The 11,091-nt window shown below is 46.6% G+C and overlaps 2 protein-coding genes across 2 annotated transcripts in view; one reads left to right on the forward strand and one right to left on the reverse strand.

The window, feature by feature from the left end:
• The window catches only part of GRHL3 (grainyhead like transcription factor 3), a 97,360-nt gene that overhangs the window by 56,197 nt on the left and 30,072 nt on the right, over positions 1–11,091 (reverse strand). The window lies entirely within an intron of this gene.
• On the forward strand, positions 1,560–8,379 carry IL22RA1 (interleukin 22 receptor subunit alpha 1). Its single transcript, XM_085081471.1, has 7 exons — positions 1,560–1,846; positions 4,029–4,161; positions 4,470–4,642; positions 4,963–5,147; positions 5,566–5,701; positions 5,887–6,008; positions 6,768–8,379. Exons 1-7 carry the CDS (start codon positions 1,804–1,806, stop codon positions 7,773–7,775), a joined length of 1,800 nt encoding a protein of 599 aa, XP_084937597.1. The 5' UTR covers positions 1,560–1,803; the 3' UTR covers positions 7,776–8,379.

Consider the following 11,091-nt stretch of genomic DNA (forward strand, 5'->3'; position numbering starts at 1 on the left):
TCAGTTCTTTGTCTTGTCCAGGGAACTGAGGGAATAGGACCGTGTGAATAGACCAGGTGAGCTGGACTGTGGACACAGCATCCAAATCCTTCACATCTTCTTCCACCAGGGCTTAGAAGCTATTTTCCTTTGCAGAAGTGTCAGTCACAGCCAGAGCACAGTGCTCCCTCTTCCATGTCTTACCACAGCAACAGGGAATCATTTCCTTTGGAAAAGACCCTGGAGATCATCAAGTCCAACTGTTAACTCACTCTGTCCCCAAGTGTCATTCCACACATGGAGGGTTCATGCCCAGCAGTCACCAGGTTTGCTGCAGTCCTCACACACTGTGAGGAAATCAGAAGTTTGAGGGAGTTGGGAAGTTGAAACCGTCATTTTAAACTTGAAAGCAGAGTTTTGGAGATCTTCAGGTCCCAAAGATTCCGAAAGGTGTTTCCTGGCCTGTTCAAAAGGTGACACCTTGCTAGAAAAAAGGGCAGAGATAACGTTTGAAGTCTCAGTGCACTCCAAGGTCCCTCAGCTCTGCCCCATCGCACAGCAGGAACGTGAGGCAGTGACGTGAAGAAAGGAAAAAAATGGAAATACTTGAGCAGGCTCTTCAGGGAACACCCTAACAAACAGTTGTGCTCAATTCGATGTGGGTCACGCTGCTGGATAGGTGTGTCTTGTTTAACAAACCTCTGCCTTTGTCCAGGTGAGCTGAGAATGACAAAATGCCAGTGATGCACCATGGCAGGGCTGGAAGCACAGAGCCAAGCAGGGCAGGGAACAGAAACAGCTTTTGAACAGGAAATCCATGGGATGAAGAGAGAAGCAGAAGGGGTGGTTGATTCTGTCACATGTTTGGCCACAAGGATAGAACTGTGAAGTCTGTGTGAATTCAGCTTCAGAAGCACACAGGGTTTGCATTTTGAAAAGGTAACTTACTAACACCCTAAAAACCAGAACACATTATGGAAAAGAGACTGTATCCCTTTCTTGTTGTCCATACAAACTCCCAGTTCTTACCATGTGGATTCAGGATATCCAGAACAGAACTTTACACTGTACACAGCCACAAAAATAAACATTGTAGGTCTACAGTGGCCTCTGCAAAAAGCTGTGGGACAGCACCTGCTCTCCTGTGGAAAGGCCATTCCCTTTCTACCTCTTTGCTACCTCAGGTGAGAGAAGCTGGTGCTGCAGGGTCAGGGCAGAGCTGAGGAGCTCCTGCTCTGCCCAGGCTGCAGCAGGGCACATGCTGATCCTTTGGTTCCTATCCAAAGTAAGAACAGAAGAGCACAAAAACCAGTGGTCTGGCTGACTTTCATTTTAAGAAAGAATTCAGAAGTATTTTTGAAGGAAATAGGTGCATTGCTTGCAGTAGGTATTAAACCAACCAGGTGCAAAGCACTAAGTTTTAACATCTAGAGTTGTAACAAGCTCAAGTTACTCAACCAGAAAAGCAAACCTCAAACCCCAGGAACCTCAGGGAGGGCTTTCAGGCAGGAAGCTCTTAGCAAAAAGGTATTTGGCTCTTTTTCAGGAGCTGGGGATTTTCTCAGCCTCTGGCTTGTGCACCTTTGCACAGTCAGGTGTGCACAGGAGGGCAGAGGTGCTCTGCTGTCACTCTGTGTCACACATGCGCAGGGCTCTGAGCGGCTGGGAGCTCCGATCCCAGGGAAGGCAGGACAGGAGCTCTGCTCTGTTACTGAGCAACAAATCCAACCTGGGCTGGCCAGAAAGAATTCAGCTCTCATCAAAGGTGATTCACCTGCACACAGGAGCAACTGGCTGCTCTCCCAGCCCAGCCTGCAGTCATTCATGAAGGGATTTCTGATCGTCCTGGCTGGAGTTTCAGTGGTCGGTAAGTCTTGAGCTCTCCTTTGCTGTTGCTGATTCTGGTGTTTGTTTGATCCTGGAGTCTGGAGTTCAGTCCTGTTTCCTGAATTAACACCTAGAGAATGAGCTGTTGTGTGAGTTCTCTTCTGTGTGGATCTCTCCTTGTAATAATTCCCATGGTATGTTCAGCACTTGAAGAGTGAGTAGGGAGACTAAGAGATTCCTTCATGTCAAAGGGTTTGTCACTGTGCTACCACCCAAATTCTACAGGAATAAAGGATATTCACTGATTTAAGGAGCTTTGGCTCAGTCTCCTTGTGTCTTAAGCAGAGACACAAAGTAATACAAGAGCAGCCCTGATTTTCAAAGAGGTACAAACAAATAATGTAATCTTAAAATGAGCAAGTTGTCATAGAATGGTTTGGGTGGGAAGGGACCTTAAAGCTCATCTCCTGATGATGCCTGCCACCCCCTGCCAGGGGCAGGGACACCTTCCACCATCCCAGGCTGCTCCAAGCCCTGTCCAACCTGCCTTGGACACTGCCAGGGATGGAGCAGCCACAGCTTCTCTGGCACCCTGTGCCAGGGCATCACCACCCTCACAATTTCTCCCTTATATCTAATCTAGATCTACCCTCTAAAAGCCATTTAATCCTACTCCAGATGTGACAAGCTCACTGCTGGCTGAGTGAAGGATAAACTTCCTCTTTCCAAACATTATTTTTTCATCAGGCAGCTTTGTCATTCATCTGCTCCTGTCTGGGATCTTACACCATGAAATTCCTCAACCCCAGGGACTCACACTGTGAAATATCCTGGTTTTCCCCTGCCCACACTTGACTGTGCTTGTGTTATGCTGCTTTGCATAACAGTGTTTTAACACGGCTAAATGTGGGAAGACAGAGATTTCCTACTCCCGATAAAATCAGGGTATTTGTGACTCAGTTTTTAGGGTGCTCAGACAGGGAATCCCATCCCCTTCATACCCACACTGCTGCCTCACCAGGTTGGGGTGAGCCTTGAGTGAGCAGAGGCAGATGTGGAGCTGCAGATGAAGTCAGGACAAAATTCGGAGCAATCAGCAGCCCATTCCTGCAGCACTGCCCTGCCCAAGTGCCACACACAGCACTGAGAGGGGATCTGTGCCACTCTGCCTCATCCTCCTCCCATTCAGCCAGCGAGTTTGAACTACTGACTCTCAGTTCTGCTCCATGGGGGGACCTTGGAGTGAGGATCCAGGTGGGATTCAGTCTTTGCACAATGTGATCTTTTCCAGCTCACCCCCATCCCAGTGCTCAGTTTGCCCATCTGTGCTATTTCCATTTGCTCATCCCACTTTTCCACAAGGGGTCTCATTGTTCACTGCAGGCTGAAGCCCTGATGTGCTCTAGATGTTTATCAGTGCCACAAACCAAGAGCTGAATAATGCTTAAATGCTTTGAGGGTCTGTCTATAATCTGAATTGACAGAGTTTATAAATCCTGACGTGAGAAACTCTTGTGGATCAGCCTTGGGAAAATTTTGCACTGCGTTTCCTCATGATAAGGGAGAGATAAAAGTCTCTAGGGTTTTTCTGCAGCACCTCAGAGCCAGTTTGCTGCAGGAGAGCCACGGTGGGATCCTGCTCTCCAGGGACATGTTTGCAGGGACAGGTGACAATCCTGCTCCCCAAAGAGGAGCAGGGCTGGGAAAGCAGGGAGCTGGCAGAGTTGTTTGCTCTCAGCCTGGCACACCCGGAGCAGAGTCCACTCATCAGGTGTCACTCAGTACAGGCAGTTTCCATCCAATAAAACGTGGAGCACGAGAGGTTAATGGCAGCCACATCTTCTGTGAGGTGACACTGTCACTTCCTTGAGCAGGGGCAGAAAGCAGAGATTCACAGACATGATTCTGGTCTTGAAAACAGGTTATTATTCTTACTTTACTACCCATTGAAATGCTCTTTAAAAAAAAACTTGATTAGAAATTCAAGGATCCTCTTTCTGACTCGAGTTTTTGAGGGTTTTCTGTGTCAATTCCTGACTTACATTTCTTTGGGATGAGTCAACAGTCTGCAAGGTGTGTGATGTGAACAGGGTTTGAAGTCCTGTTCTGCTCAAGCTCCTTCTTTTCAGCCCACCTTTAGCAAAATATCACAGGACTTGTGTCCATCTGGGGGCTGAGATGTCAGAAGATGCTTTTTAATGCCACTTTCTCTCCTCCTTCAGGCATTGTGACTACAGAGAGATCATCATGTCTGAAACGTGCAGCATTTTCTTCTACAAACTTTGAGAACATCCTGACCTGGGAAACGGAGGCAGACATTCCCCCTGGCACTGTATTTGATGTCCAATATAAACAGTATGTGATGTTTGCTTCTTTTTGGGCTGTTTTTAGGGCTCTCTGAGAGAGAAGGGACAAGAGAGAAAAGCTGATTTTGCTGTTTCTCCTGCCTGTTTTATGGCTCTGCTTGGAGGAGCATTCAGAGAAGGACAGGATTATTCCAAGTGGTAGATGATGGAAATAGATCAAAGAAATATTTTACATCCTGAGTTGCCAACTTTGCTGCATTATTCAGCCACCCTTGCCTTGAGCAACTTCCTTCTCTCTATTCCACTTCCCTCCAGTTCTCTTCTACCAAACAAACCCAAACCCCGTTTCATCCTCAGGTATGGAGAGAAATCCTGGCTCACCAAGCCTGAGTGCCAGAGCATCACCCAGCTCTTCTGCAACCTCACAAAGGAGACAGAGAACTTCATGGAGCATTTCTACGGCCGGGTGAGAGCCAAGGGCTGCTCCTCCAGCTGGGTGAGATCCGAGAGGTTCGAGCCCCGCAAAGAGAGTAGGTACCACTGAAATCCTCCTGGCTGGCATGGTTAGGGCAGCATTTCCTCTCCTTTGGGTTTTGTAAGACTCAGGGTTTGGTGGGGAGGGAGAATGTGATCTGAAGGAAAAGCCTGGGGTGGGAATTCCTGGGGACAAACGCTGGTGAAGGCACAGAACCACCACCTCAAAACCACCTGAATCTCCAATTGCCCAACTTCTGCCATGCTCATACAGCTCAAACACCTTTTTCTATCAACAGAAAGAGCAATTCCAGGGGTGTATTTAACACAGAGGATGATCTTAAAACAGCTGACACTGCCTGTCTGTCTTTCCCAGCCATCATTGGACCACCACAAGTGGAATATATTCCCTATGTCCGCTCCATCAGGTTCCTTATCCGGCCCCCCTTGACCCCCCTGTGGGGTGAGGATGACCAGCAGCTCACCGTGGAGGACATTTACAGCAAATTTGGGGCTGTGGATTATCACCTGACAATATTCAACCAAAAGACACAACAGCAGGTAAAGCACAACCTCAGGCACTGGGATTTTGTAAATCCCATTTTGGATAAACTGGAGAAGGATCTCAGAGTTCACACAGCATGGGGGAGATTTCTGGTGTACAAAGGAAAATATTGAGTCTTTGACTCTCGGGAACTTTAAGCATTCTTTTTAAATTCTGGGGGAAAAGGACTTTCCAAGAGTACTGTAAAGTAGCAAAAGGTAAAACCATTGGTGACTAAAAATTACTTAAGTAGTTCAGGTCTGAAGAAACTGAAATGCAAAATAAAATACAGAAACAACAGAAAACAAAATTATATAAATATTTAGAGCCCTGTAAGACCTCATTAGTAAATAGTATTTTATGCTGAAATTTGCAATCTGAATTGAAGAAAATTTACTCTTCCTAAAATATGGATTTTACCTTTCTTTTCAACAGTGGACAAAGAATGAGCACAACAAGGAATTTGAAGTTTCCAACCTGGAGCCAGACACTGAGTATAATGGAACAGTTTATATCTGTGTGCTGCAGAGAAGGAGCAAACCTCAAGTGTTTTGGGTTAAAACACTGGCAGGTGAGGCTGTTAACTCAGCTGAAAGTTAAAAAGTCCAGCTGGGATGTTGGATACACAAAATACATTGATTTTCAGCATGGAACATTTTAATAATTGAAAAATTCATTCCTGTGAGACGAAACCTGTGCTATCACCTAGCTAATTGTGTCATTTTTCTAATCCAACTCTCTTTCCCCACTGAGCAGACAAGACGTGGATCCTCTACTGTTTGGTGGCGCTGGCGTTCTGTGCTGGGCTGGTCTTTGCTGCCACTGCTTACGTGATCTACAAATACATCAAACAGCACAGTGCTCAGCCCAGGGCCTTGGTGAGTCCCTCCTGCCACTGCAGGAGCTTGGCAATCATGCAGTCACCACTGCCTGGCCTTGCAAGGGACATGGAAGGTCATTGAGTCCATTCCCTGCCATGGGGTGCACATCTGCCACTGTCCCAGGTTGCTCCAAGCTACATCAAACCTGGCCTTGGACACTTCAAGGGATGGGGCAGCCAGAGTTTCTCTGTGCTAGAGCCTCACCACCCTCTGAGGAAAGAATTTCTCCCTGATATTCAATCTAAACCCACCCTCCTTCATTTAAAGGGTAATGAGCTTTGTCTGTACAATCACTGCAGGTTACTGGTACTTTAGGGTGCTCAGAACTGCCCCAAACTGAACCCCTCAGTTAGGCAGCTAAATTGAGGCATCCTAAATCACTAGTTCCCCTTGAAACCCTGGGATTCTCATCTATTCCTCATCTCCCACACCAAGAATTGGGTTTTCATGCTACTGAGCTTGGGGACAACCAATTTCCATGCTCCAGGGCTTAGGCCAAATTTTGCAAAAGTGAAAGCAGGAGCTTTTCTTCCTCATATTTCAAGATTGCTCAGTTGATAAACAATGAGATATGTCTGTGAAGGGTCATTCACCAGGAAATAAAAGCAGAGTTCTTTTGTCAGCAGAGCAGATCCCTGGTGGTCATTACTTGTTTTTACTGACACTTCTCCAAAGACAATGTTAGAGTAACTAAAGCAAACCTTCAAGGTCACAGCTTCTTGTTAATACCTTGTTCTTGTTTATCTATTCCTCCAGGACTTCAGAGGGATTCCATCCTTCCAGCCTCTCACACTGACAGTGGAGCACATCATAAAGCCCCTGAGTTTGTCCAAACCTTCCTTCTTCCTCCCTGAAGCACAGCTGGCACAGATGAGCCAACATCTGGACTGGGCCCTGGAGCCACCACGGCCTTTCTCTCCCTACCAGCAGCAGGCAGATGTTCCAGCATTCCAGCTGCCCCCTCAGCCTTCCCAGGTGGAAATCACAGCTCTGACTGACTATGCTCCTCAAAGAGCTGAGCAGAGCATTCCTGCTGCCACCTCCAGCAAAAGCCATAGATCATCTCTGCCCCTGATCTACGGGGTGTGTGTGGAAGGCACAGACCACACTGAGGAGAGTTCACAGCCAGACCAAAAGCTGAAGGAAATTTCTCCAGATCATTCTGTGGATGGAGAGCTCCAAACCCAGGGGCTGGGAAAGAGCTGCAGCCAGTGGGATTACAAAGAGCAGCAGCCAAAGGTGGCACTGTGGAAGAGCAGGGACAGATTGGAGTCGGTTTTGTTCCAGGGGAGCCCTGGGCAGACCCAGCTGCTGCTGCAGAGTGACGAGCTGGAAAATCCAGAATGTGTGTCCCAGCTGTCCCTGTCCTTGCTGGAACAGGGAGGATGCTACAGACAGCAGGCAGAACTGCCACTGCTGCTGTCTGCAGGGAAAGCTGACCCAGACTATGTTGTACAGGATGCACTGCTGGCACCTCTGTCAGCAACTCTCCTTCTCTCAGTGCGGACTGGGAATGATTTCCCTGGAGAGAACCACCAGGAGCAGTGGATGCTGCCAGAGTCATTCCCACATCCTGCAAATCAAGTGCAGCTCCCAGAGACTGCAGGACTGGAAATGTTCCCAGCAGCAAAGGAGCTGAGCTGCACAGAACTGAGCACAGACAGCAGCTCAGACCCGGACAGAGGCACTCCTCTCACCATGCTCTTCAAAGATTTGGACTTAAAAGTGCAGTGGGATGAGGAGGATAGCACAGAGTTTTATTAGGGTGACTTAATGGTATTAAAATCCAGATTATGTTTTCTTGCATGAAACAGAAGCAATGCAAAAATCCTGGCTGTATTAACATGGCACATGAGTGTTCCATCGTGGAGTTTGGTACCTTTGCTGATAGAATTACTCCTTGTTACACTGCAATGCTGTATCTTTGCACTTAACAGGTCTTTATTTCTTGCATATTCTCAAATTTATAATGCATTGGATTACTTTAAAAGATGAGTTAAGATTCAGTTCCCAACTCCAGATTCAGTTGATTGAAAATTTAGCAAAATTCACAACAGAAGCTGTCTTTGCTCTTTACCAACACCAAAGGGCTAAGATGTAACACCCTCTGAAGAAATTCAGGTATGCAAACCGAAAAGAACTTAATGTACTATGGTACAGTAGGAGTAGTAAATAGATATTGGTGTTCTAGCCTTGGCTAAATGATTCTTGGAGAACAGTTTTCTACGTCTGTGGAATGGACTTTGCCTTTAAAGGAGCCTTTGAAACTGGGTAAGAGCTCCTGATACAGCAATCCTGTAAAATATGTCCTGTTCTGCTGTGGTTTTTAATACTTGTACAAAGATAAAGCCTTTTTTAAATAGCTGTACATAGATAAAGCCTTTTTCATCTCTGCACCAGATTAATGCAGCCTTGGCCCAGTTCTGAGATGTCTCAGTTGCTCTGCAAGAGTCACACATTCTCTCCCTCCCTTGAGATGCCCAGGGAGGACACAGCTGGGGTCACATTGCAGGCAGGTAATGTGAGGATTTCCAGCACTCCCAGTTCAACCCTCAGCCTCAGTTTATCCCAGTCTCAATCCATGCCCTCAGTAATCCTCAAAGGAGACCATTTGAGCTCTTCCTCTCACCCCTCACTGACACTGTCCATGAGGAAGCTGCTCCATGTTCCTGGCACATCCTCCAGGCTGCCAGGAAATTGGGACCCAAAATCCTTGGAGCATTTGCACCTCTAACAAAAAGAAGCTAAATTCTATCCATTCAAGGTTCAGAGGAGGCAATTATTTTTCATTCAGAGGAAATGTTCGGCCTGTTCATTTCCACTGTTGTGGTGAAAAAATGTGTCTGAGGACATCAGTTTTGGAGAAGTGAAATAATTTACAGGAATAAGCAAGGATTGACTGGTATGGGAAGTATTCTCTCAAAGAGACCAAGGCCTTCATCTGTTCCTACTCCAAGTGCTCTTGGAGGTTTTCTCAGCCTAGGGAAATCACTTGCTTTGGGTGATTTTGCAAATAGGCCATAGGCTCATGAAGGAAAGACTTTTGATGATTCAACCCAGGATTGAAGGAATAGAGTTAGAAACTTTACAGGCCAAGTTTCAGCTCTGAACTCCACCACCACCAACTGATAAAGAACCACAGCCTTGTCCTGGGAGGGCAAAAGGTCGAAATTCCAAGTGTGGTGAAGAAGTGTCAGAGCACAGGGTATCAGAGACTGAAATATGTGCATGGCATTTCCAGGGAGCTCAATCCATACCACTCACTGCTAAAGGGTTTGTGGAATGTCCTTTGATCTGTTTCCTGTACTCTGTGTCCCAAAAAAACAACACACAGAGAAATGCTGCAGCTCCTGGAGTTGTTCCCAAGGACTGTGAGACCCCAGGGAAAACTTTTTTCCCACTTAAACCCCCCTGGAGAGGCATTTAAAGCCAGTGATGCCAATTACCTTATTCAGAATTGCCTGTGGGCTGCATATCTTGTGTCAACAGCATTCCCAGTGATGCTACCCAGGGAATAATCAAATGCCACAATATCAACATTTTGGATTGTGTTGTGAAACACAACCCCCAGCAGAGGATCAGTATGGGCAGAGTCGTGGGGAAGGGATGGGAGAGCATCTGAACATGCTGCTAAAATTACATTATTTTCTATTTAAAAGCCTTCTCAAATCTCTTTGCAGACCCCTGCCACAGGGTCTGATCATGTCCAGACTGTAATAAATGTGTCATCCTGGTGCAGGACAGATGGGAACTGAGGAAAGTCTAGATTTTTAGCATGCAGAGAAGTGCCTAAAGATGATTACAGCTGGCACATCCACCTCTCCTTCAGGCCCTTAAATACCTTCAGGGCTGCATGGCAAAAGGTTGTGCATGGCAGGAATGATTCCAACCCCATCCAAGCCTGCCTGTTCCACCCTCCCAGCAGCTGTAATGTTCAGGGAGCACAGGCAGGAGATCACTGACTGCAATATCCTCAGCTTCCTGCTCTCGTCATGCCTTAGTCAATATTGATCTTTTAGGCCTGGATCTTCTAAGCAGAAGGAGATTGATTCTTGTTTCATGAGTCACTTCCTAAATTTAACATGCAGATCATCCCTTCTCAAACTATTTCTCTTTGGAAAAGCTTGGAAAGTGATGTTGATGCTGTTGAATTTTTTTGGAGCAAGGAATGCATCCTCCATCCCTCACCAGCCTGTGCTGATGTCATTGCTTTCCTCTGGTCAAAACCAAACTGATCCATTTGTGTCAAACAGCCACTCCAGGACCTCCTTGTCTCCACCTCCTTCTGGGCAAGAACATTTCCAGATAAACAGCAGGATTTCAACATTGTTCCAAAGGTCTCCCCATCTGTGCCTAACGACACTCTGCTCCTCAGATAACAGCTCTGATAGCTGTGGCTAACAGAAGCTGGAGGTGCCTTGCCATGTGTGTCCCCAGCAGATGGCACGCCGATGGCAGGTGAGCACTGCAGCCCAGTTGTCACAGGGACACCAGAGGAGCAGGTGGCAGCTGTAACCCTAGAGCAAAGCATTGCTCTTTGTCTTCTGGCTAAATCTGGGAGTTGGCACTTGTTCCCTCCCCGAGCAGCAGCCCTGCTGGAAGCTCAGCTGGAGCTTTGCCCAGGGATGAACACCCTGCAAGCCAAGGATCCCATTCTCCCTCCCTGCTTGTTCTTTATTTTGCCACTGGAAGGTGTTTGAGCACTACGAAAAATCACTGATGAGCTTTTTAACAAGTTCTGTGAGGAAAATCTTACTCAAGAGACAAATGGAAAGCTCCAAATTCAAATTTTTGTAAGAAAAAGGTGACAAAAGTAGGCAGCATTCATATGAAGGGAGCATAAGAATCTTCTTTAAAAATGCAAAAAAAGTGGCAAAAATTCATGAAATTATGAAGCAGCATAGATGATAATTACACATGGCTTCTCATAATACAAAATTCAGGGAAGCACTCTCGTGGCCATGGATTCAAAACCAATGAAAGGAAAGTGTTCCTCCCCTTTGACAGCTCAGCTCACACCAAAGTGCTCCAGACATGCCAGCCCAGTCCTTCCTGTTCACTGCTTTCTTAGAAATCCCTC

This window comes from Lichenostomus cassidix, chromosome 23, assembly GCF_008360975.1.
Source record: "Lichenostomus cassidix isolate B80296 chromosome 23, HeHo_3.0, whole genome shotgun sequence".
NCBI lineage: Eukaryota > Metazoa > Chordata > Aves > Passeriformes > Meliphagidae > Lichenostomus > Lichenostomus cassidix.

Excerpts from the sequence above, each read along its gene's own strand:
- IL22RA1 (XM_085081471.1), top strand. The coding sequence starts at position 1,804 with ATGAAGGGATTTCTGATCGTCCTGGCTGGAGTTTCAGTGGTCG. Across the intron at positions 4,643-4,962 it reads GTTCGAGCCCCGCAAAGAGA|CCATCATTGGACCACCACAA; the intron begins GTAGGTACCACT and ends TGTCTTTCCCAG. Across the intron at positions 5,148-5,565 it reads ACCAAAAGACACAACAGCAG|TGGACAAAGAATGAGCACAA; the intron begins GTAAAGCACAAC and ends TCTTTTCAACAG.